Here is a 26,930-nt window from a genome sequence, read left to right as displayed (position 1 = left end):
GAAAGGGAAAGGGAAAGGGAAAGGGAAAGAAGAAAAAATGGTCAATTATTTTTAATCAGCTTGCCTTTTAAAAATGCTATAGCAAATATTATTAAGAAAATGCTTAATGAGTATAATTTTGAGTAGGAGGCTACAGTCATTACACAGAAGTATAGTGTAGAGACCATAGCTCCTCCTTCCTTAGAGAACTGGATGCATTTCAGTCATAATCATAATAAAACAAATCAAAGACAATTTGCAGATACTGGTCAATGTGCAACACTGACATGCACTAGGAAAACTTGGACACTGTCATTAACACTAAACGTATTTATGGAATTTATGCAAGGATCTTCTGATGCTTAACATTTGCCAAAACAACAGTTTGACAGTAATTGCCTTTAAAATAATCACACGCTGTAATAATATTTATTCTACTTATTGCTTTTACTCATATTTGCTTAATTGAATTTATTTCATTCTGAGAGAAACGATCAAGACTTACTATTTGCGTTAATAACAGAATGATAGAGTTGCAGAATGGGTTATACTGGAAGGGATCCCTGGTCCAATCTTCTCACTGCTCAAGCAAAGTCAGTTAAAGCCACCATGACCATATGGTGTTTTGAATACCTCCAAAGAGGGATGTTCTATGACCTCTCTGGGCAACCTGTGGCAGTGCTCAGATGAGAGCTCCTAAGCTTCAGTTTTGCCCATTGCCTCTTGTCGTGTCCCTGGGCAACAATGAAAAAAGCCTGGCTCCAATCTCTTTGCACCCTCCCTTCAGGTATTTATAGGCATTGATAAAACCTCCTCTTCTCCAGGCTGACTCTGAGTATTACTGATGTTTGGTATCATAAACACCTTTTTTAGTTATGGTCTTCAGATAGGAGGAAAATGGAAGAGGTATATTTCTCATTGTTACTTCCACTGCACCATTTTGTGGACTAGACAGAAATACAATATCATACTCCCAGCTTTTCTCTGCTCTAGGACTGTTACAAGTGTCTCTCTATATTCCAGGTTGCTTTGCAGGAGTCCCTGCCTGCTCCTAAATCATCTACATTTTTAGTACAGATAAAATTATAAAGGATTTGTCTTTACATTGCTTTGGATTACTAAGGCATTCAGAGAATCATAGAATCATTAATGTTGGAAAACACCTCTAAAATCATCTAGTCCAACCACCAACCTGTCACCACCATGCCCACTAAAACAAGTCCCTCAGTGCCACATCTACACATTTCTGTTGTCCTATTGCTGTTATGTGGGAGAAGAGGCTGACCTCCATCTCACCACAACCTCCTTTGAGGGAGTTGTAGAGAGCCTAAGCCTACTTCAGACTGAATAATCCCAGTTCCCTCAGCCACTCCCCAAAAGACTTGTGCTCCAGATCCCTCACCAGCTTCGTTGCCCTTCTCTGGACATGCTCCAGGGCCTTGATGTCTTTCTTGCAGTAAGGGGTCCAAAACTGAACACAATACTCAAGGTACAGCCTTACCAGTGCCAATCAGAGGGAGACAACCACTTCCACAGTCCTGCTGGCTACACTATTTCTGATACGAGCCAGGATGCCATTCAGTAATTATTCAATGTGATAACACTGTATTTGAATTGTCCTGTATCTTACTAGAGTTTTGGATGACCTGAGTCTGAACTCAAAAGGATAGTATGAGGCACCTTGTAAAGAATATATGAACACTGACCTGCTCACTGCAAACTTTGCTGCAGCAATATTTTAAACGACTTGTTTTTAGGAGTAGGGAGAGAACCACAAATCTTACAATCTCTACTGATCATGATGCAGCAGATAATAGTTTCCCATGGCCCACTAAAACATCAGCCAAGGAAATAAAAATAGAATGTATTCTGGACTAATCCAGTTTTCAGATGAAATATGCTTCATATCAGCTAATCCTAACAGAAATGGCCACAAATGCTTTCCTTTTACAGGTGGGTAGCTGGCCATTAATGAGTAATTTCCTTCTGAGACTACCAAAAGTTGATTGCAAAATTGTTACTGTATGACACAGATAAAATTGGTACAACAAAGATAAAAGTGAAATGTAAACAAGAGAGAGAAAATGAAATGAAGAATAAAGGTACTGGTGTTTATACACTATTCCCAACTTTTAGGCTGAAGAGTCACTATGTGATGCCTTGAGATCCTGCCTCTTTTTGGACATGAGTGAAATCAATCTACAGACAGAACCCTGAAATAATAAACTCCGAAAGAATCAGATAGCTCATGCATCCTGCAAAGTTTGTTACAGATGCTCATCTTGAGGCTGGAAGATGCTAGAGATTACTAACAGAATCACTATGTTTTATGCTGCACCGCCAACTGCTATTTTAGTTATGCAGATCTTCATGGTTCCATGCATGATATTCAGTGCGGGTGTTGATGCAAATCTTATGCACACTCTTCCTATAAGGGAACCTTAATATCTTCAAGAAGAAACAGCAATTCTCAAATTTATGTAGGAAGGGATCTTTATAGTGCTTCTGAGAATACCTGGGCTTTTTACTGTTGTCTTTAGATCTCAAGTTTTCTCAAGGATTTGTGTTTTAAAACATTTAACATCAAGACCTTCAGGGAAAAAGACAATGAGGGCACTAAAGACATGGTTTCCAAAGGTAGCAATGTTAGAACAGATGTGGAGCCAGGGTTATCAGTTCTGAAAAAACTTCCAGCAATTCTGCCTATGAGGAAATATGCATGGGCAGGAAGACTTTTAAATATTCTTGGGTTTTGTAAGTATTTTGGGGTCTTTGGTGTTCTATATTAATTACTTTAGCAAATGCTAAATCACTCAATCACAGGTTCAAACAAAGGGATTAGCATACTAAATCTTATACAGTGGGAGACTTCTGGATAGATGGAATATATACCAGCTGTGTTGAATGGCAAGCTGAGATAAAACCAGTTAAAAACCCAGAGGGTTTGGAGACCTCCATTTTGTCACTGTGACATACTTTACACGGTTTCCTCATAATCTCTTTGTTACTTATACTTAATAAAAAACAATCCAAGCAGAAGAGAAAAATTGACAGAAAGGTTTATTTCCTACCAGACAGCAAAAGTGATTAAATCAAGGTATTTGGCTGACCCTTATTGTCAATGGAACACAGAAAACAACTCAGTTTATTACAAAAATGAGCAGCATTTCTCACACCACTGATTGCCACTGACTGCTGCCATATTTAAAGTCTTCAAGACAGAAAACAAGAAAAGATACTGAAGAACTTCAATTTTCTCCTGTAAATATTGATTCTGCTCCCATTGTCATTTTAATACAGTTATGGTGATGTCTACACTGACAGACAACCAGTCTGTTCTGAGGAATACTGCAAAATAATAATTGTTAGATGATAATAAAATATCATGATAAAATATCATGAATTTGCTAAAAACATTTTGTACTGTCTTCCAGCTTATAATTTAGTATAGCAGACACGAGATACTACAGAATCCATAAACTATTTTTTCTATTTCACTCTTACTTGTGCTTTCCAGAAATACTCTTTGCTGCTTTTCTTCTCAAAGACCTAACATAAAAATAGTCTCTCATAAAATAAAGTCTCTAATAAAAATTAACTTGTGTGGAAAATATTCATTGCTTTGTTCTTAGTTAAGAAAACAACATTATTTGTTAATTGTTCAGTCCTTGATGCCTAGACACTATACAGAAAGAGAAGAAAATATTCTATTTCAAGATGGATGATGGCTTTATTTATCACTGTTATCATACTTCCAATCAGTAGCATTTTTTTTTAATTTTACATTTTACTTAGGTATCTCTTCTCTATTTATTTCCAGTCTCATTACTTGTTGAACTAGAATTATTTTCTCCCAGTCTTTTTTATAAATATATACTATAAAATCTTACATGTTTGGACTTCTGTTTTTAATCAAAATATGAATTGCTTGCAAACTATATCAAATTTCTGCAGACAAATTTGAAAGCATATTTTTGTCATATATTTCTTTTTGATTAAATAATACAATTCCATTTGAAAGGTATTCAATGGTGTCATTAATACTGATGGTGTCATCTCTACCTACCTTCGCACACAGGCTGTATACCTGACCAAGACCCATTAAGCAGGCATGTTCGTTCTGAGGATCCTCTCAGCTGATAGCCCATTTCACAGAAAAAACGAAGCAAACTCTTTATTTTGAACTCATCTCCTAGTCTAGACCCATGGGCTGGTATTCCTGGATCATCACAATAGCCAGGATTATTTCCTATAAGAAAACAACACAGCAGAATTATTGATACAGACATTATAGGTAACTATAGTAGCACTATGGATTCTATCCTGTGGATAATATTACTAGCTGGATTATTTGAATCTCACAGGTCTGACTAACCGGTCAACTGACTTATCATATAAAGTGGCTGATACAGTAAGTGCTATACAAAGTTGTCAGGGGAAGAATGGTCTCAATAGCAACAAATTATTACAAATTTTGTTATATTTTTTTTAATCTCCTAAATTCCTCCGTGTCCGTACTATCATTCATAACAATCCACAGAAAAAGATTCTGGTTTATCATCCTTCATTATTTTCTTTGAGAGTTATACCTCTGGACTGAATTTCCACTTAAAACTTTTGTATTTTCCAAAATATGCCTACATAATTCCATAAATTGAAGTCTCTATCATGTTGTATATATATATTTCACCACACACACGCTTCTCAGACACAGAACAAAGCCTTGAACAAGCCCTGAGATCATATTTATACAATCATGCTTTCAGACATATACTAATATTAAAAAAAAAAAAAAAGAAAAAAAAAAACTCCAAGCAAAAACAAGTTTCAAGCATTGTATTAGGACTATTTTTCATACTCCCTTAATGTAAGCCCAATTAGCTGTCTCATTTGTCCAGGGCCCAATCATTATTTCTCTGACATTGTGAATAGAAATTCTTTTTTTTCTTTTTTTAAATGGAGTCAGCTCCTGAATACCTAACAAGAAAAGTTACTAACACAATTCTAAATGCTTTAGAGGGGCGAGAAACTTTTAAACAATTATCATTATTTTTTAATTAACAGAGATTGTTCTCTCCTTGTCCTACAGAATTCCCCTGGTCACTATATGGTTTCAGAGCAAATTCAAACTTAGATAATTAAATTCTGCATCAGTAACAATGTTTTTGTTGCACAAAATACATTTTCCCCCCTGAGGAGGATTTTTCGTGGTCTAAAAAACTATATTTTCATAATATAGATAGAAGTCTATAAAAATATTATTACACTGAGGACTATTATCTGAAGAGTCTCTATTTTTTTCCACCAAAATCAGAATATCCCTTGTGGTGGGAAACATTAGATAACAGCACTTGAGGGCTCTGACATTTAAAATGTTAAAGTCTTGATGCAATCTCAGATCAGGCAACCTTTACTGAACAAAAAGGTGATGGACATAAACCTGAGCATAAGATAAGCAAGAAAAGGCCAATTCTGTGTGGAAATTATCCACCTGATTGTCCTGCAGAGATTCTTTTCAGGTCTAGACCATGACAGCAGTGAGTCTCACAGCTGTGAGAAGACTCTAATTAAATTTTCCTCTTTAAGCAGCAGAGAACAGAAAGGAAACGCAATTGATTTAAATTTATTTCATTCCCACAGTGCTTCAAATCCTGTTCAGCATCCTTAGAGAATCAATTTATAAATGGACAATTGTCCATTTATATTGTATTATATTGTCCATTATATTGTCCATGAACTCTTATTTAAAGTACACAACTTAAATATCTTACACATATTTGAATTAATAAGTAAATCAAATCTGAATTGAATCACACTGAATCACATCATTTCAACAGTGGACATGTCCAAAGGCTTAGGGGAAAATATAAGATTCTATAATGCTCGATATTGGAACAATTTTCTCATTATAAATTTTTTTTTTCCTCAACTATACAGGTAATCATTTTTATTTTTTTTTCTGAAGGCTTGATTCTCTGATAAAACATTAATATACTGGGAATGTTATTAATAGTTACTTCTCATCTGAAATCTTCACCTCCACAAAACTACGTAATGTTTTATGGCTTTTTCTAAATTTGGGAAAAGGGGGGAGAATAATCTGTTATAATCTTATGCTTCCTGACAGCACATAAAAATTGCAGAGGTTTTTGATATTTGCATATTATTTGACATTATTGCTTCTAATAAAGAATATTTCTGTCTGTGAAAAAGAAATTCATAAGGTAATAAGCTTTTCAGCTAGTATCTTTGCTTTGGTGTTTCATAAATCAGCATTTCTACATGAGGCAATCTGTGTTTACTTAACAGTGAATAAATGCACACACGTAAGTCAGAACTTTTAACAGTTTTAAACAGTGTTTTGTGGCATCTATTTATTTCAATATCCAACAGTATCATCTAACTAAAGAAAAATGTACCAAAGTAATGACAGAGAGAATGAGAGCAAATGTTTTCAAATATTTCAATAAACTATAACAATTCATCTGAGTGGCTTTTCATGAAACTAAAATACACCTGGAAAAGAATCAAAATAAGTGTCTGACTGCAGTTAAAAATTGCTTGAGAATACTCTCATTCATGTATTTCCAAGGTGACATTCAAATGACAGTGGTTACACCTACCTGAACAGTGAGGGAGAGTCCCACTCCAGTGGCTATCTTCTTGGCACTCCCTTGTAGAATTTCCTATGAGTATTCGACCCGCTGTGCAAGAATAGTGAATTATAGAGCCATATGTAAATTTGTCTCCAGAAAGAACTGCATTGGCAGGTACCCCAGGATGTCCACAAGAAATGGCTAGTGGAGGAAAGAGCACAATATTTAAGATGTTTTTATGACACAGAAAAAGCCTGTTATAACCTTTTCGTACAAAACTGGTACACAAAATAAACTTCTTTCTGGATCTCTGTTCCTTCTTAAATTTCACTCTAACTAAAGATAACATACTGGTAATTTGTAATACTAAACATAAAAACTACATGTAAAACCAAGTTATCCAGCTTCCCTTGTTATACACAGCATTCTTCATTTGTTTCCATTCGTTCTCCTAACCTACAAACTATACACATTCTATCAGTTAAGGATGGGAAAGAAGAAATGGATAAAGGTTACTGTTGTAATGTGTTTCTTTATTACAGATATAATAATAGTAAGTAGTTTTATCATGCCTATAAAATAACTAGAGGCAAGTTGCACAGTATAGAGAAATAAATAAATACAATCATAGAATTATTTTAAAATTTATTACACTAAGTAAGCAAGAAGTAAATATATCACTGATCACTCAGGTAAATTATGAATCATATTAAGTTAATGTGTAATGTTTTTTTGAGAAAAAAAACACCTATACAGTTTGAGTATAGAATAAATTGAAAAACTAGAAATTCTGAAACGCATTTTGTGTAAAATTTAGGTCGCCTGGTGGAGAAAGGAAACCAAAGAAATTAAATTTTTCATAACTGTAGTAAACAATCACTCAACCTAAACAGAAAAAACTTAAGCAAAAGCAACTGAACTTGAGCAGCTATACCAGTTCTGGGATCTACAGGTCAAATATATTTTTAGAAGAAAAAAAAGACTGTAAATTACAAACAGCCTCTGATGACTATGGTTCCTGATATCCATCAAAATTATTTGCATATTATTTGTGTTATATTGGCACCAATGATAATGTCAAATACACTGCATGATGGATTTCTGCCAAAAGACATGGTCCTGACCACTTCTCTTTCACAGCTCCATGTTTCTGATGTTTTCCTGGAGCTGGCACAAGTATTCACGTGGCAAATGGTAAACCAAATCAGGAGACTGATCTGGCTAACCAGTACTCTCACAGAAACTGTAATAAAAAAAGTATTTAGTTTTAGTTTTCATACTTTTTTAGTGTTTGTATTGCGCTATGTAGTGAGTAGCCTGAAATTTTCCTACCTTAAGGAGAAAAGAAGTACCCATTTTTAAGCAATGGCACTCATATGACTTGCATATGAAAGAGTAGCACATTTTTAGTTTTTTAGTCTTGAACAGGAATTGTTCACAGTAAGCACAATGTCTTCCTTGTGTCAGAAGTGTATCTCACTTGCCTCTCCAAGCACACTGCCCTATCACCAAAAGCAATCTTACACTTGAAAAAGTAAGAGATCATCACTGATAATCTTTGAAAATTAAATTTCTCTTACGGTCCTTAAAAAGAGTCTTGAGAGACTTCATCTTTGAAGTGGTAAACAGAACTTTCTAATAAGAAAAGGCCAACTCATTTCACTGAGAGTTTATCTCAGTGAAAGAATGTTAAATTTGTCCTGGATATATCTAAGATTCAGATGGTGTTTCAGTCAATCAGCAACAAATTAACAGCAGGTAATCCCAGTGGTGTCTGAAGACCTAAGGCTCTTTTCTCTCAGTCTTATCTGGAAATTCCCAGGGCCTCAATCAGTAGTCCCCAGAGTAAGGTTAGGAATTCCTGTTCTGAGGAGATAGACATCTGGGTCTTTCCTTGAGTTCTCTCTAAAACCAGAAAGCCAAGTAATTTCTAACAAACTCCCAAAATGATTGGAGTAGAAAGATGGGTAATTTAGGTTTCCTATCTTGTTCAGCTCCTCTCATAAGGATTGTCCTTTCACACTAGAATCCCAGAGCTGGAAGGAATCACTGAAAGAACTGAGCCAGGAACTTTCAAGAGTTTTTCTAAGATTCAGTGAGGCATATGCTAGCATCAGTAAAATGTCATTACCAATGAATAATTTTGTACAGCTATTTTGTATTTTACAAGTCATGTTTTGCTGATTTGTTTCATCTCTGAAGTGTGAATAAACCCAATTTTTAGATTATATTTATTACAGACAGATATTAGAAGTATAGATTGTTCTAAAAATCAAAACAATATTGTCTGGGTCATGTGGATACTGGATACACAGTTGTAGGAAGGAAACAAGGATAAAACAGAAATAAATTTAGAAGTCTAGTTACAATTATAGATCCGAGGTAGCATCTAAATATAAATTGATAAAATAAATTAAGTAAACAATCAATTATGTAAATGAAAAACAGAATAAAATCATCCAATTCATTTGCAAATTAAAGCATGCTTTAATTTTATTATTTCCTGTAATTGCTCTGTAATTCAGAATCCTAATGTCAGAAAATTAATAGTGATCAGAGAATAAAAACATCTCAGTGGAAAATGAAAGCCAGTCAAGTTGTTTTTTCACTAGAGATATGAAGCTCACCGAACTGATTATAGGAAACAACTGAAGATTTCTACCCTGAGAAAAAAGCAATATAGGAAAATCCTCTTAAGGTAAATTTTCCTACTTAACTTTCCATACGCTCATTCTCACATGCATAATACAAAACAATGTCTGAAAAGACTAATTCTGATAAGCATTAATTGTCTTAGACTACTAATCACAATTCTAACATATGTATAGTAATGTTAGATTTCTCTAGTTATTTTCAGGTATGCAACAAAAGGGAAAAACAATTTCTATTATCTGGCACTTGAAAAAAATTGTTTCACAGTTCCCTCTTGAATCATTTTCACATGAATAATAAAATTTACATGCCACCTTGCCTTAATGTTATTTTTACTGAACTGTAGAGTTTGCACTATGTTCCTCAGTACAACTACACATTTTTTTCCCCACCATGACTAAAATTCACGAACCTTTCTCAAATGTTAAATCTGAATGAATAGCATTAGGCTGAATGAATACTTACACAAACACTTTGGTAGTGATCTATCCCATAAGCCATTAGATTTACAGGTCAAGGCAGATGAGCCCAACAGATAAAAGCCCTTCTTGCAATGGTATGCCACACTTGTTCCGTATTTGAAGCTTTCAGGATAATTCTGTTGGCCGTGACGAATAGCGTTTTCAACAAAACCAGGATCAGAACAATTCACCACTGCAAGACAAGCAGTGTTCATTGTCAACACATATTAGCAATGTCATAAAGTATAACAATGACTTTTCTGTTACTTCACTGGCAGCTCGTGAATGTGGTCCATTTGATATCATCAATGATTTTTATTTGAGTTAAATATCAGATATGCTCCCTCCTAAAGAGGTTTAGATTTTTATTGCTTCAAAAATGATACCATGATATTTCTCCAGTTCTTGTAACAGTCATGGATGTGCAAGTGGTTGGAACATAAAACAGAAAATGAAGAACTTGTTTTCTTTTTATACGTAGACCATCTTTCATCTTCAGTGTAATTTTTATGTGATGAAAACCAAATGAAAATCAAACCAGTACATTGTTTAAAAGTTTAAAAAAAATAAAAATTAGGTATCACGGCAATATACAAAAAGCACTTCACAAGGCATTGTCTAGACTGATGGATTCATATGGAAGAGACCTTTCTCTGAGGTGTAGTAAAGCTACAGAGTTTCTGAAGTGAAATCATTTGAGTTTTATGCCAATTAGTTGCATTTAGCTTACATTACCACCTTTATTTCACTTATATTTTCTACTAGTCACATTTAAATTTAGCATTATACCCCTATAAAAATGTTAAAAAATATATCATCCTAACCATTTTATGATTCTATGAATAGACAAAATAAATACTGTTTACACTGGAAGTTATTGACAGAAGCAAATACTTTTTATCTCCTGATTTTTTTTTCTGTCCCTTAAAACAGACAAAACCACAAAGTCCTAAAATCTCATTGGTCTTGTGAAGATGCAAAAGACTTGGCTGTAGAAACCTATGTATTTCTACTTGCTCTGAAGAACTCTGAAAATTCATGTTTCTAGAGATCTCTAAGTTTATACTTTCAAGATAAAATATTCTTTTTAGGTTACACAAGAAATAGATTTCATTATTTCTTACTGTTTTTTTTCCCATTGTTACTAACCACTGTCAATTAAGGCTATTTCTGTCACGCACAATAAACCTATAATTAAAACAGAGACACATGAGGAAGTCTTTCAAACAAACAACCCGCTCACACAAAGTCATTGATATTGAGCTAGATCTGCATGAGCTCATCTGTCTACATTAACAGTGCAATTCTTTGTTACAGAAACTAGCACAGCTCTCAGAAGCAATGCACACTGCATCCCAGTTAACCCTATTTCTTAGGTAACTGGACATTGTGTAGGGCTGTGCAGATGATGCTGTAAAGCTTCTACTTTTGGAACTAACTTGTGTTCTCTGCTAGTTAAAGTTGTCTTATACTAACATATCATTAAACTATCTAGACATAGATTCTACACATCTACATATTTATATGCTTTCTTCAACAACTGATTTTACATCTGTATCTGGATATGAAAAACTGGAAAACTTTCTAATAATTTAGTAGTAGAGGAAATTAAGTTTGTACTCTAAGGCGCTGTTTTCAAAACAAAGGCACATTCAATTTCATAGGCAGAAGTGACTGTTTCACAATCTATTCAGCTGAAATCGCTGTTACACAATTTTGATCCTCACCTTCACAGTAACACACTACCAGTATAGCCATCATATCACAAGTCGATATCCGGTGTATTTGTAAGGGTGCAGAACTAAACTCAGGTTGCCTGAGACTTATATTCATGATCTAATGGTACACTAATCTGCAATTAAATTGCAGACTGAAAAGTAACTACAACAAAACAAAACTTTCCCATTCTGCTTAACTCTACTGGTTACTAGCAGGAGCAGCTCTTGCTTTTAAGTAGTCTCTGTAAAGATAACATGTGGAAGTTTACTGTCTTTTAAGACCATAAAAATCCTCTGGAATTAAATAATACAGAAGTGTTTTTCAAAAATGAATTCATATCAATTTATCAATCATAATTAAAACTTGATATTAGAAATCATGTACCTGGTGCAGCTAAGACTCCTTGCAGCACTCACACAGACCATCAGGATAGATGCGTGTTAGGTAGCCCACTACAGCAGAAGATTTCTACTGTCTACCTAGCTTAATTGTTTGTGATTTCAAAGTTCTTTTCTCAAGAATCAATGCCTCTTTACTCTTTATATTTTAGTTTATTTTGTGGTGGGTTTTTTTTGTTTGGTTGGTTTTGCATGAGCAGGAAGTTTTTCTTTTTTTTAATTCTTTTTAAGGGCTCTAGATGCTAAATATAAAAATACTTCTAGTACCATGGCTAAAGTAACTCCACTGTTCAGAAACAGTGAAAGTAAAAGTTACAACAGTGCCTGTAAAATCATTAAAGTCTAAAAAGTTTCATATTCATTTTTAAATCCATTTTCATTTCATTCAGTTTGCTCCCACCAGAAAGCTAGCACAGAAACAAAAAGGTAAAATTGAGAAAATCTTGAGAATGAAAATGGAATATTAATGTAAGAATTATATCATTCCCAAAATTACATACAATACTTTTAAAAGCTTTCTTAACTATCTAAAAGCCTCAGGAAAGCATGGTAGCTCTGAAATGCTTGCCCTTTGTCTAACATGCTTTATCATGTGCTTGAAAATAGAAATGTTCAAATGTAAATATGTCCACCCTTTTCCCCAAAATGATTTTTTTATGGTTTGATTTTGTTCAGGTAAGAAAATAAGATACCATTGAAAACCATTTTTTTTTTTCATCTTTACATGATAAATAATTCACAATTCTACTTAAAGGGATTTGCTGCCTTAAAAAAAGTTTGATTCTTATTTTAAATATTAAACTAAAAAACTGAAAATGGCTGAAAGAACAGCTTTGAAACAGAGACTATATTCATGTTGTTAATGATTTCACTGCAACCGTTTTACCATGAAAAACACTGCATTTGTTGATATATTTGCTATATTCACACAGTGCCTCCCAGATAAGGTGCTTTGGGGAGAAAAGCAAAGTAATGTTTTGTATTAAGTTTCAAATGAGGGCCAGAAATGCAGCAGATGTACTGGCACTCATTTTTGCTGGAATCAGGAGGATATTAGGCATCTACAGGCACAAACCTTTCAGAAAAAAAGACCTTACGAGAAAAGAATAAATGCAGACAAGCTGCCAGGGTTTAATCAGTCATCTACAAATCACATCTGGGAATTGTGAGAACTCTAGGTTATAATATAGTACTATTTCTTCAACTAGAATATTGTTATGAAATATTTAACAGATAAAAATACTGTAAAAGAAGTAAAATAAGCAGTAAACTACCATTTTAGAATTTCTACATAGGTTACTCCAAAAGTAGCCTACTGTAGGTAGCCTTCTATTTATTTCCATGGAAACTACAACAGATAAAAAGAGCAAAATAACACTATTAGATAGAGTAAATTCTCAGCTACAAAATACTATTTTCCAAGATAGTCACCACCATTCCTTATGCATTTTTGCCAGTGATGAACAAGAGCCTCCATGCCACATTTGAAAAAATCTGCATGGCTGTCTGGAGCATGACTTGTCTTTCATGTTATTGTTGCCACTGCTGAAATGCACCACCCACCTCACTGTGCTCACATCCGCTGCTTGGTCCCTATAAGTGTTCAGCAAGCATTGATGAATGTCAGTAGGTGCCATTTTTTCTGCATGGAGGAATTCAATTACACACCTTTGCTTCATACGCGCTTTCATGTCAGATACCATTTTGTCAGACTGCTCCTCTGCTGCCATCTGTCACATGGCAACAAAATATAATGGAATATTGTTGGGAAAGTTTAGCCTCTACTGCTATATCACTAACATCCACCTCTGACTTCATGGGACAACACAATAAAATAGGAGGCATTACTTTCAGAGCAGCCTTCTTATGAAAGCACGGAATTATTTTTCCCAGTGCAATTTAGTGAATATCATTTCTATTACACTCAAATATATGCTGATTCAGTTGAAATAGAACACCAAAACTATTTGATCAAATTCTTTGAATAGTAATACCAAAAAGTTATACTCAAATAGAACAAAAAAACAAAAAGTATTGAAAAATTCTTGCATTTATTGAAGTCTTTTCACGTTCATAGAGGAATACAATTGTTTTCAAATTTTTACTCAAGTCTTTCTCTAGATACAGCTTTTAACATATATTCATCAGGGCTGTCCCTTATACAACTTCTTAAAATTGAACCTTTGGTTTAATGCCTAAGCCTGCCAAGTTAGCTTCTGGGAAGCCAGTAATAGAAATTAAGAAAAGAGACCATCGTCTCATGAAGGTATTTTGGCCTAAATCTACCCAGAAGCATTTCTAACTGAATTACCTTTGAAACACAACAGGGAGAATAAAAAAAAATAATTTTTCATGAAGATCAAAAATATACAAAGTTTAGGGAATATATTACAGTCCCAAAGAATCAATTTGTGCATTATTGATCTCATTCTTGTACCAGTAGTGGCTGTTTAGCTAATTTAGTGATAAAATACAGAGTAATCACTGAATGCATAATTTAAATATGTGCTCTGTGCAACAAAAAACTGCATCATACACAAAGTCTTTTATCAAATTATTATGAAAAGAATACTATACCTTGAGCTAAAAAGCAAAAAATTAAAAATAATTTTTAAAAAATGGTGTCATTTGGTATCATCTATAGATTTAAAAATATATATACATTAGCATGATGTGGCTAAAAAGGACTCCAGTAAGGAGTACTTTAGAAAAGAATTTGAGTTGGCTGGCATACCGAACTAAAGCAGTAGTTTTCCTGATTGCCTTTCACCCTGGGGACCCAGTTCTAAATCATAGTGAAGGTACAAGGAGATTGCTTTCTCTCAATGACAGCTGTCAGGGGTTACATGGGAAATGAATTCTGGCATTCTCAATTTAGTCTGTTGAGAAAAGTAGGAGAATGCTTTAAGTCTGCCCTGATGACTTCAAAACCTCACACTGAAAAGATTCAAACCCTTGAGGACAAAGAAGTGAAAAGACGATGTCAGAGTCCCTTAGGCAGTTTTCTGTTAAAAAGTTGAATGATCATAAAAAGGTACATCATTCATAGTATTTCATTTCTTATTCTATTTTTTTTTCATTGACAGAAACAATGTTAAATTTCTTTTTTAAACTTTTCTTTATTTGAAAGTTACTGCATTAATATTGGTATCTAGAACATGTATAGGGAATGCCACCCAGAATGAATAAAAGTAGAGAATTCACTTTGAATTTATGAAAAATTCTAAGAAATGCTATCTTTGGAAAAGGAAGCATGATTACAGTATTTCCAGTCTATGGAATTTTAGTAAATTTCAGACTAAAGTCAACAACATGCAAAAATGGTAACTGCTCAACAAAGGTAAGAAAATAATAATAATAATTTTAAAAAGCTATCTCGACTTCACTTTGAAGTCTCAGATACATAGGAGTCATTTTTTATTGCTACTTTTTTTCAGCAGGAGCCAGTTGGAGAGTAGTTTTTTCATACTGAATCTGGTCACATAAACCATAAATCTAAAATATTTATTTAGGAAGCAGATTGCTTTGTGACATTTTTGCATACTTTATTAAGATCTATAAGAAATCGTATGTCCTGGCATCATGTCTCTGATGAACCTAGACCACAGAAATGTAGTACAACAGTATAAATGAGGATGGTAATAGCGCAAATTAACATTACTAATCTGCAGATGAAGACTGGAAGAAGAAAATAGTTCATACTGCCTTGCAAGAGAAAAGCTAAGGCACACTTCATTTTAATTGCATTCCAAAATATTTTGCCATTGATATGAATTTTCCATTGTGAATGCCCCCTCCCAGGAAGCATTCAAAGCCAGACTGGATGGGACTTTGAGCAACCTGGTCTAGAGGGAGGTGTCCCTGCTTATAACAGGGGGGTTGGAACTAGGTGATCTTAAAGGACCCTTCCTACCCAATATGATAACTAAATAGCTAACTCACTTGATACTAAAATGAAACTGGTGTAAGAAGTATATTAAAAAAATCCATGAATTTACAGTTACTATTCTTGGCTTTGGACAGAGTTGGTTTAATGTTACAAAATAATACTTTTTTTTGATCACTAGTTTAACTCAAAAAGCATGTGTTTTAGTCTTGGACACATATTAAAGCTCTTCTTTTTAGATGCGCTGTCAGTATGTCCATTTATTTGTGGGCATATATGTGCAAGTAGTACCAACTCAGTAATTTTTGTCATGGTAGTACCAACTTCGGAAGAATGTTTTAAAATCTTTCTCTTTAGGTTTTCCTTAATCAGAGCATTGTTCTCCACATGTGAGAGAACCTAGAACTTAGGCTGTACCTAAAAGATGTTTCTGCTACTACTTTTTGAGGCGTCTTTGCCAGATCTCCAGGCAGGGAACACTCCAGAGATGAGTCATTTAAAGTCCTGTGCAATCTGCTAGTTTCAGGTAACAGCTCAGATGCTTCATGGCATCTTCCATTGCACCTCAACTCTTTATTTAGAAATTTAAACAAGCTCTAATTGGTAATAATTAATATTCCTCTGAAGATTATCAATACAGTATCAACATGAACAGATTAGGCATACCTAATATCCAACGTCTCAACAACAGCCTCTGGCTTTAGAAAAATAGAACAAGGGATTACATTTTCTCAGTTTATATGAATCCTTGATATCATCACAGATGAAAAACTTATCAAATTCAGAATTGCTTTATCTTCAGATAACAAGAATCGGTCATCAGTTTCAATCTTTCCCACTCTTCTATCAGTTGTCATCAGAAAGTTAATTTTTCTTGTCAGTAAAAGAGCGGAACATATCTTTGCTGATTCAAATGATTTTGCCCACTAAGGAAAACATGATGAAACTGACAGTTCTTTGTAGATACCTGATACTTGTTAAGATAAAAAGTCTGATTAAGCTCTTCAAAAATCCATTGCTAATGGGATTTTTATTTAAAAAAAAAGGAACTTTTTTCAAATTAGAAATTCAGTACAAAAGTAGAATAAATGAATAAAGAAAGATCTAAATCCTTCATTACTAACAAATAGCCTGGAGTTACTGATATAGGCATCAATATTAAAAAATGCGAGCTAGCTCAAACCTCTATAACATTGCCAAACCTGTTAAAAGTTTTCTGTTTTCAAGAAATACATTTTTAATGGGAAAAAAGTTCTTGAATCTCATTTCTAAGAAAATAAAACAGATTCTGAAGATAATAATAGCAAAAAATATCCATATAAATGTTTCCTGAAATGCCAAAGCAAAGATACCAGAGCAAGATAAGCTCCTTCTTGCAAGTCCTTGCATTCCAGATGTGATGAAGTGTGGCACTTAATAGAACAGGTCTTACTTCGAGCATAATATATGGAAAAATGACCTACTGTGCAATCAGGAGTGCAGAGCCCAGACAAGGCCATCTGATTCAGTTCTCATTTCAGTGGTTAAGAGTTATTATGATACATATAAATGCAGAGACTGGCTTTCTGTTCAAAGACAAAATGGAAAGCAGTCCCAAACTGCTCATGGAAAAATTCCATGTTGAACATATTTATTTTAGGATTTGATATCTTTACAGCTCGTTCTGGGGTAGCATATTCGGGCTGCATCTAGTCGTACTCAGACAGGTTTGCCAAACAGAACATTAAGATTGGCAACCAAATTTTTTATATGCCATTTGATTCCAGTTCAAAAGCAAGTAGCATGGCTACTTGACTTGCTCTTTATCAAATAAATAAAGGCAAAGCTACAACCCACAAGGAGTGAAAATTTCTTACCTCACAAATTATGATTTTGAAACAGTACTACAGTGAATTGATCATTCCATATATGTCTTTAACAAACATTAAATTAGTTAAGTATATAAGGATACAATATAAACATTAAAAAAGATATTATTATTTCAAGAATTCTAAGAAATGGATATTTTTTCCCTCAGTATGTATTCCAGCATCACAATAAGTCATTCTTTCTATTCACTTGTGAAACAAACTGTAGGAACATTAGCTTTGTCAAGGCAGAGGTATTTTGATGATCATGTAATATCAGAAGACATCCAAAATAGAATAAAAATATATTTTAAGGGGATATCATATTAAGGGTTTAAAAGTTTTAACTGCTGTACAAAAACAGTTTGAGAGAACGGTGGCAAACTGATGTATTGTGTCTACCACCACTGAAATCTCTGTGAAATTATCAGAGTAATGACATTCCAGAGTGGGGAGAAATATCACTGTTAAGCAGTTAAGTGTTTGATAATTCACATTATGTTATACAAACATATTTAGATATGTCTTATATGGTATATGCAAGCTTTTATCATATGGCATTAGAGTAGCATATATAATCTTTGATGTGCAATTTTTTTTTTTTTTGCCAGGAAAAAAAATCAAAACGCTTTCTTTAGTAAATTTCCTGCCTGACGTTTGCTAGTTAATCTTTTACTGACACAGCACATAGCAGCAATACATAACTGCAAAAGAGTACCTGAGAATTTTCTAGCTTTATTTGCTAAAAATAACAATTTTACCAGACATTGACAGTATTACAATATAAAATGGAAAAAAATAATCATCTGCAATAGCCTCAAGTAGTATTCAATATTTTGTAGTGACCGCATGTAGAGTCTCAGTGAAGAGAAGCCAAGTTCATTATTGGCTCAAGTGAATTCAATTGAGATTTGAAAGAAAGGTCATATGTAAAATCTCTATTGAATTAAATGATACAGGTTGGCCAAGAACATCAATCCCTTCCTAGTAGTATATCCAAGGAGAGGGAAGATTTACTTCCTTTGTAAACAGATTCATAGCTCATCTTTATTATGAACTTTAATACAATTTTTTTACTTGTTAGTTAAAAGCAATTTTAGAAGGAAAAGTAGAAGCCAGAAGAAGAGCTATTACTTCCTTTAGATAAGTTTAAATCAATTAATTAAAATGAAATTTTATATAAGCCCTTTAGTTGGCAAAATTTATTTTTTTTAAAATTATGCACGTAAAATTACCATTTCAATAAGTTTTATTTTACAAAACCTTATGATTTCATAAATGGTATATCAAATTTTGCTCTCAGTGAGATGATATAAATATAATTATGCTACATGGTCCTAGACAGAAACTTTGCCCAGATATACAAGTAGAAGTACACAAGGGAGATGCATGCAAAGAAGTGTTCTGTGGGAACACGTCTGGCTGATACGGATGTTTAAACCAGCCTGCTCTGTACTCTTTCCATTTCTTTGAAAGAACTCCAATGAATGCAGGGATCTGTATATAAATACCTGTGACACTGGTTTCAACTACATTTAAATCTTATTGATTAGAGGTCCTAAGCAACAGTATGCTTTGTAATAGAGACCAACAGGGATGTTATAGGCAAGCTGTAGATGATAGGATCAGGTGAGTCTTCATATTTACCAATGGAAGAAATACAAATAAGTCACTGAAAAATTCCTACTGCTATAGCAGAAGTACTAAATGGATTTCTCTTAATTAAGTGAATGAGGCAAAAAAGCACTGAGTGAAATGTAAAAATCCAGCTTCATAACACCTGCATGAGAAATAATGGGCATCAGCAGAGCTGAATCTATAATACTACTTTTGGAAAGCCAACTGCCCTGAACAAGAATTTAGCCTGTAAACTGGCCTGAAAAGTCAAAATCATGTGATAAATTAAAAAATAAGGAAAATTAAAGTATGAGAGATGACACGGGAAGGAGATAAAATTGTAATAACATTGGAGCAACTCTAAGGCTTATATCTTTACTTTTAAAATCTCAGACCGCATCATTTTTCATAAAATTCCTTTTCTCTTTTTTTTTTTTTTTAAATAAATGTAGACAGTTCAGTTCAATGTAAATATATGTTGTGGTTTAACCTGGAAAGCAGCTAAAATCACACAGCCTTTTGCAAACTTCCCCCATTCCCACTGGGAATGGCAAAGAGAATCAGAAAAAAAAAAAGGTTCAACTCAAAGGCTGAGATAAAACTATTTATTACAGCAGAAAAGGAAGAGAGAAATAATAGCAATGATAATTACTACTTATGTATATAGTAAAGATATATATATATATCTTTACAAAACAAGTGATGCACAAAGCAATTTCTCACCACCCACTGACCGATTCCCAGCCAGTCCCTGAGCAGCATCAGCCCCCAGGGCAAACTCCTCTCCATTTTTTTCGCATGATGTCGTATGGTATGGAATATACCTTTGGCCAGTTTAGATCAGTTGTCCTGTTTCTGTCCCCTCTCAGCTCCTCGTACCCTTCCAGTCCCCATTGCTGGCAGGACAGTATGAAAAACTGAAAAACTGAAATGTCCTTGGCTCTGTATAGCACTGCTCAGCAACAACTACAGTGCTATCAACATTGTTTTTCTCCTAAAGCCAAAACACAGACTCGTACCACACATTATGAAGAAAAACAACTCTGTCCCAGCTGAAACTAGGACAATGTCTGAGTAAGTTTGTTTGTAGCTGGGGTTTATCTTAAGGAAAACCATGTAGTCTCTGCCTCTGACAGTCAAACAGAGCAGATCTGAACTGAATCTGCAGGATATGTGAAAAAGCATATATTTTTAACAGAAACTGAAATGCCTTACAGATAAGATAAAGGACTGTTTTCACCAAGGTCTAGTGATACAAAATAGCACAGAAGGAAAAAAGAAGCACACAAGTCTAAATAAGAACTTACTGGTTCCTGTTTCTCCTTTTCCATAATTAAATTGCTTTGCTAGTTAAGTCACTTGAATAAACTCTTAAGGTAGTGACTAAGGGAATTGCCATTTCTTCTTTGTTTTAATGAGAATGAAAGTTCTAATTCCACACAGACTGAGCTTGAAATTGCATTAACTATCTCTCAAATAATACAATGAGCTAATTACCAAAGATAATTATTATTCTTAGGAACAACAACTGTAATAAAATATGAGTTTTAATAAGCCAACAGGTGGAGATAATAGAACTACTAGTAACTGAACTGAATTTACATCATTTTTAGTCCCAGTGCTACCTTAGCACAACTTTAATGACTGCAATTTCCTTCAGCATGTTAAAGGCAAGTTACAAAAGACAACTGTGACAGAGAAGCAGCGTCCACCTCTATTATTAACGTAAGCGCAACCTCTAGGGAAGGTGGTAGTTTCTGGCACTTTGCTGAAGTCACAGGCATAAGCAATTTAGGAGTTTCCTAGAATGCATTGATGATAACTTCCTCTTCAAAGTGATAGAAGTGCCAATGAGAAGTGCTCTGCTGGACAGTTCCATCTTTATAAAGGGAACATGACTAGGCACGACATTTTAAAATTCATCTTATTAAAATTTATTTCCTTCTGGCGAGTTCACAAAAAGACCGCTACACTGTATCTAATATCTCAAAACTTTTTCTCCAGGCTTTTGAGAACTTTCAGTATATCTTACATGTTTCACTGCATTTTCTGCCTTTCACCTCATTGCGTATTTTGCAGTGACAAGGTATTTTTCTGCCTGAATGATTCAAAAGGAAACATTTCATAGTATTATTAAATATTATCATCAACTTGCTGGATTTAGCACTGAGAAAGCATTTTCTACAGTACAAACTGTTTTGGGAGCATACAACATCAAAATAGTAGAGCAACAAACAGATTTACTGGTCCGATCAAGACGTTGATATAAGTCTGACATTAACCTCATTTTCTACAACTGAGGAAAACAAAAAACAGTGGTCATAAACAGAAAGAGTAAGAAAGGATCATTTAATAGCATAGTTTTCCTTTTAATTATAATTATGCTACTGACATCTGAATACATAAATAATAAAGACACGATTAAGTATGAGAACTTTTGATTTTTGCAGTTGCAGTGTTTCTAAAATGGTTTCTTTTCCCTTTCTCTAGTAAGTATATTTTATATACAGTTTTTTTGGGGTTTTTTTTTTGCCACACAAACTCTTGCTTTATTCTCATCTCTCAAAACCTTCAGTTTTACACAGAGCATACTAAGGATCAAAACAATAAGAATGAAATCTTCATCAGTTTATTCTCGGGAAAGAATATCCAGGTTTCATGTACAAAAGTTAAAAACATCTTTTCAGACATTGCTAGGAAATAACAGAAGTAACAGTGTTTTGACGTATGAATATTCACTTGCATAACAATGTTTTAATAGGAGTAATTGATGATTTACAGTGCACCTAAGCCTGGATAGATAGCTGACTGTGATTTAGTAATGTAATATAACTTTTGTGGTATCAAGTACACTTTATGTGTCTCTAAACTAAATGCTAAGGGATTGCAGTCTGAAAACTTTGAGCTCAAATACTGAAAAATCAAGGCTAGCTCTTTTTTTCCAATTTAGAAATGCCAAAAAAAAAAAAAAAAAAGGAAATAAAGTTATAGATTTTATCCCAGTGTTTTGAAGGCACAGAAAAGGATCACAGATGAAATGAATCATTAGAGAACTGCAGAATTACGGGAAAGTTTCTTACCTCGGCAGTTTGGTAAAGGGCTACTCCACTGCCCATTGCTTCGGCATTGTGCTCGAGAAGCACCCTGAAGTAAGTACCCAGAGTTGCAAGTAAAATTTACAACATCATTCAAATTAAACTCACTGCCATTAGTCATTCCATGAGCAGGGTTCCCAGGATGTCCACATGTGATTGCTGTTAAAAGAAAAATAGACATGCTAGCAACTAACTGAAAGGCACAGTTTCATGGAATCACTCGCAGGTTGGAGCTGCTTTTATTTCTGAATATGTCTTTATATTTATGCAAGAAGTTTAGAAAATAATGGGATACCTTTATTCACAGTTCTTAACTGCTAGGGGGGAAAAATGTTCATTCTTCACTAAGACATTTAGAGTCTACATTTTTACCTTATGTGAAACTTTTAATATAAATAATTACATGCACATGTATTTTGACATTGTATTGATATAGGTAATACCTTTACTGGAACATCACTATATTTCCAACTAATATAGATTTTTTTTTTCCTTTAAAATTCAAAATATAGTGGGGAAAAACAAACTGAACTTAATGTATTGCTTCAGAGCATTGCTAAGTTCTGAACATTCCTGTTCCAAACTTCTTGAGTCGCTCTGCTGAAATACTGATCTTTTTAATCAGATTTTCTTAAGGCAATAGAGAAATCACTGTTGACATTAAATCTTTTATATTATGTATGTGTGTTAATGTGCTTACATGACACTTAAAAAACACATTTTATAGTAGTTAAGCTGTAGACTTCCACATAACAAGAAATTAAAGCAGTACAGAAAAAATACAGAAAAACATAAATACTGGCGATATAAAATAAGAAAGTCAAAGATATATACACATGCAGCTTTTCAACGTTGCTTTGGTGATAATGATCATACTATATTAACTATCCTATTCACAAGTATATTTTTGATAAATTATAGGGTTTTTTTTTCCTCTTCTGTAATGAACAGACAGGCAAAAAAAAAAGTGTTTACTCTTATTTTATCACAGAATTCAATTGTGAAATAATATTTTCAACAATACTGGATCTTTGCAAATCAAATAGGATGCTTTCCTGTATGCAGATTTATGTATTTAGCCCTTAAATTGTATAAATAGATACACTTTAATCACCTGAATCCCTTTATGCACTAGCCTGTTTTCAGCATTAGAAAACAAAACCCTAAACATTAGAATAAAATTTGAGTATATATACAGGATCTACTTTATTCTAGTCTATCTGTTGTACTTTTAAACTGTTACAGCTTAGTTGGTTTCAATAACTAAAATAATTTCCATGGTCATCATCTTTCTTATATAACAAAATATTAAACTTAAAAATTGCAACTACCTTAAACTTTCTGAAGTCTCCTGAACAAAATCTATGACACAAAATTTATTACACAAAATTAAGGACTTGTATTTAAAATAAATTGATATTAAATTCTGCTCAGTTGCCCTTTTCAACAAAAAACATATCATGGTAGGTCAGTTCCTCTTTAGAACTCACTACTACTAACAAATTCTATATTTAATGTTTTTAAATATAGGTAATTTTGGCACGATAGTGTTTCAAATCACCACTAGGCTTTTAGGCAGTCAAGTTAATTTTATTTACCTAAGCACGAGGCAAGACATTTCATCTAAAGGTTATCATCTAAGTGGTGAATAACAAATCTTCTTTTCCCTCCAGAGATAAGGAACTGCCTTATGCATGTTCATGATTATCCAATACAGAGATAGATAAATACCCATGTATCAAAAAATTGTGCAAGATGAAGGAACCTGGAACGTGCAACTAAGATAAAACAGAGATGGGTGGAATACTCTGAATACTTTCTTTGAAAATTAGTGTCTACTATTTCCAAGCCTAACATTTCTTTCAAAGGCAATTATAAATATAAAAGAATGCATAATATTCTATGAAAATCACACAAAATGTAGCCCAGCTTGTCATAAATTTTCAGGGGCATAGTCCCCGCACAATTCCTGATCCATAATCTTTAAGCAGTAGTCCTTTTCAGTATTACATTAGGGAGCCCATTTCTAAGCACCGGTACACAGCATATTTTTACTCTCCTCAGGAAAAGCCATTTTTACTAGAATTTCTAATGAATAAATAAAAATGGGAAAATCATTTGGAGTTTGGTTGCTGTCATCACAGGAACTACTGTCACTTCTCAGAACAGTGATAATAACATCAGCTTAGGAAGGAACAGCCTCCCACCACCCCTCAGCATTGCCCCTTTCTTCTGAAGGGATTATATTCACTGCACAGTAAAATTAATCCACTAAAAGTAATAACACAAGCTGGTGGCATTTCTCCTTTCAGGAATATAAATCATTTGAAGATATAATAGGATTTCAAAAGGACAATAACATTTGGCAGATATTTCTTACAGCTGTACACAGGTAGTAATTTTATTTTAAACACTAAGAAAGTAAATATTGAACATTTTGAAATCTAATGACTTATCAGCAGTATATTTTCTTAAAAACAAAACAAAGATATTAACACAGATTAAACAAAAAAGATGATCACCTTAGTGACTATATCTCTGTGGGGATGAAAATATTTCTGTCTGATTTACAGACATCTTAAAAATGAAATAACTGATGTAAATGCCCCATGAAAAATAACAAAATTCTACAGAAATTGTAAGTTTATTAAAACCAAAAAAGAAAAATAAGTGTTAGTGCTTAATAAAGAATAATGTTCAGAGAAAATAGATCTGATTAAATGCCTGATGCTTCAGAGAATGCCAGGAAACTTGCCATGCAACTGAGAAAGGAACCAGACTAGAAACACCTCAAAAAATAAAAAAAATAATTATTTATGTATTTTAAAAGCAGGTGAATTCAGAAAAAAAAAAAAGAGTTAAAGAGAATAAAAATATTTTTCTAACACATGTGATATAATCCAGTACCCTGACTGGGATTGTATTGATAAATATTAGGAGGCCAAGTTGGAAAAAACATCAGAACTACACATACAAACAGTACTCCAGCTTTATCCAGCACAGAATAATATCAGACCATGAGTATTCTTTGTAAAAAAAAATCAGTGAGAAGCTCAGTAAGACCACACTTAAGAAAGAAAATATGCCTGAAGAAACAGAGAGGAAGAGATCATGAAGTTACTAAGTTTCAGTCTGCTGTCCAACCCACTTCAATGCCTATGTCATCCTGTTTCTGAAACAACAGAAATCAGAAAATACTGGTTTTAACTAGTCAGCCTATGCTAAATTAGAAATTTGAGTAGATTATCATAATTACCCTTGTCATTGAAAATCTGTTCAATAGATATGTTCTGAACACCTCATTCAAACACCTTTAAACATCCCATCCATCATTAATGTTCAATTAAATAAAACATAGTAACAATATGATATTTCACTGAATAGTAAATGATACTTACGGACACAAACAGGAGTTTGTCCGGACCATCTATGATCCTGTAGGCAAATTCTGACAGATGTTCCAACAAGTCGAAAGCCAGGATTACACTGATAGACTACAGTATCACGATAACTGAAGCCATCTCCACTAATATGTCCATTTACAATTGGATCTGGAGAACCACAGTGACCAGCTACAATTGAAGAATAACATATCAAATATATAAATTCTTACAAATCATGTCAACATTTACAAGAATACTGATATGAAAAAAATAATTCATTCTTGTGTTCAATAAACAAATATCAGAGTCAAATACTGTTTTGTACAGAACAATATCTGGAGTGTAAGTACTACTGATTACCTTCCTCCTACTCTTTCAGAGTGAAGGAGGTAGTAATTTGAATATTTTAAATTTTCATATATATGCAGTTTCTGCAGATAATGTAGAAATGATGAATTTGTCAGAAGAATGTCTGGTGCATATAAATTGCAAATATCTGAAATTACAAACCATTCATTTTATTTGATATTAAATTGACCATTTTCAAATGGATTATATATATATATTATTTTTCTTTAATAAAGGTACCTTTTTCCTCAGAGAAGGAATACAAATAACAAGTCTTGAAACTTCCAAACCCACTTTATTTCACCATAGTAGTCTGATTCCTCATTTTCATTATTTACCTCGGATTTTGTGAGTAGATCTCTACTAATAAATGAATTGTGTTTGGGACCATTTTCTGGCAGAGGCCAACCAGCACAGAGCACTCTGAATTCATAAAATGAAAACATTTTGCCCTCTAGACCAGCACAGTTGCTAGCAAAAAAAGCCTACTAAAGTTAGTACTGGTTTAAGCTATCTTGGAGCTTGGGACAATCACAGATTTTGGGAAAGGAAATCTAAGAAACAGATCAGAGGTGTGAAAAGAAAAGCTTGAATACATTTGTTTTGTTTTTCTAGACCTAAAAAGTGCAAAATTGAAAAGCAGCAGTTGCACTGAAGCCAAACATGAAGAATTACAGGAAATTTCAAGAACAACGATAGCTGACATGTGCCAACTAGTAAAATACACAATACAGAAGTATTATATACTCTCCCTGAAATGGGGATTTAACAGGCCTCTGGAATTACTATGTAAGTCATTTCACTCAGAGATCCAGATAGTGTATTTAATTATTTTGGGGGAGATTTTGACTCATATATGTTCCAACAACTCAAGAACTGGTAAAATGGTGCAGTAACATAGAAATTATGTAATTTTCCCATCATGTAAAATTTGATTAAGGGTAAATTA

The 26,930-nt window shown here is 33.6% G+C and overlaps 1 protein-coding gene across 4 annotated transcripts in view; it reads right to left on the bottom strand.

Moving 5' to 3' along the window:
- CSMD1 (CUB and Sushi multiple domains 1) overlaps window positions 1-26,930 on the bottom strand; it is a 1,076,183-nt gene that overhangs the window by 32,113 nt on the left and 1,017,140 nt on the right. For all 4 annotated transcript variants that reach the window (XM_021390293.1, XM_021390292.1, XM_021390294.1 and 1 more), the window contains 5 exons: window positions 25,649-25,822; window positions 22,236-22,409; window positions 9,693-9,881; window positions 6,603-6,776; window positions 4,046-4,228 (listed from right to left, as the gene is read on the bottom strand). In XM_021390293.1, the coding sequence (XP_021245968.1) occupies window positions 4,046-4,228; window positions 6,603-6,776; window positions 9,693-9,881; window positions 22,236-22,409; window positions 25,649-25,822 (894 nt within the window). The remainder of the gene's footprint in view (window positions 1-4,045; window positions 4,229-6,602; window positions 6,777-9,692; window positions 9,882-22,235; window positions 22,410-25,648; window positions 25,823-26,930) is intronic.

Source organism: Numida meleagris, chromosome 3 (genome assembly GCF_002078875.1).
Source record: "Numida meleagris isolate 19003 breed g44 Domestic line chromosome 3, NumMel1.0, whole genome shotgun sequence".
Taxonomy (NCBI): Eukaryota; Metazoa; Chordata; class Aves; order Galliformes; family Numididae; genus Numida; species Numida meleagris.
This window is presented reverse-complemented; position numbering and strand designations above follow the sequence as displayed.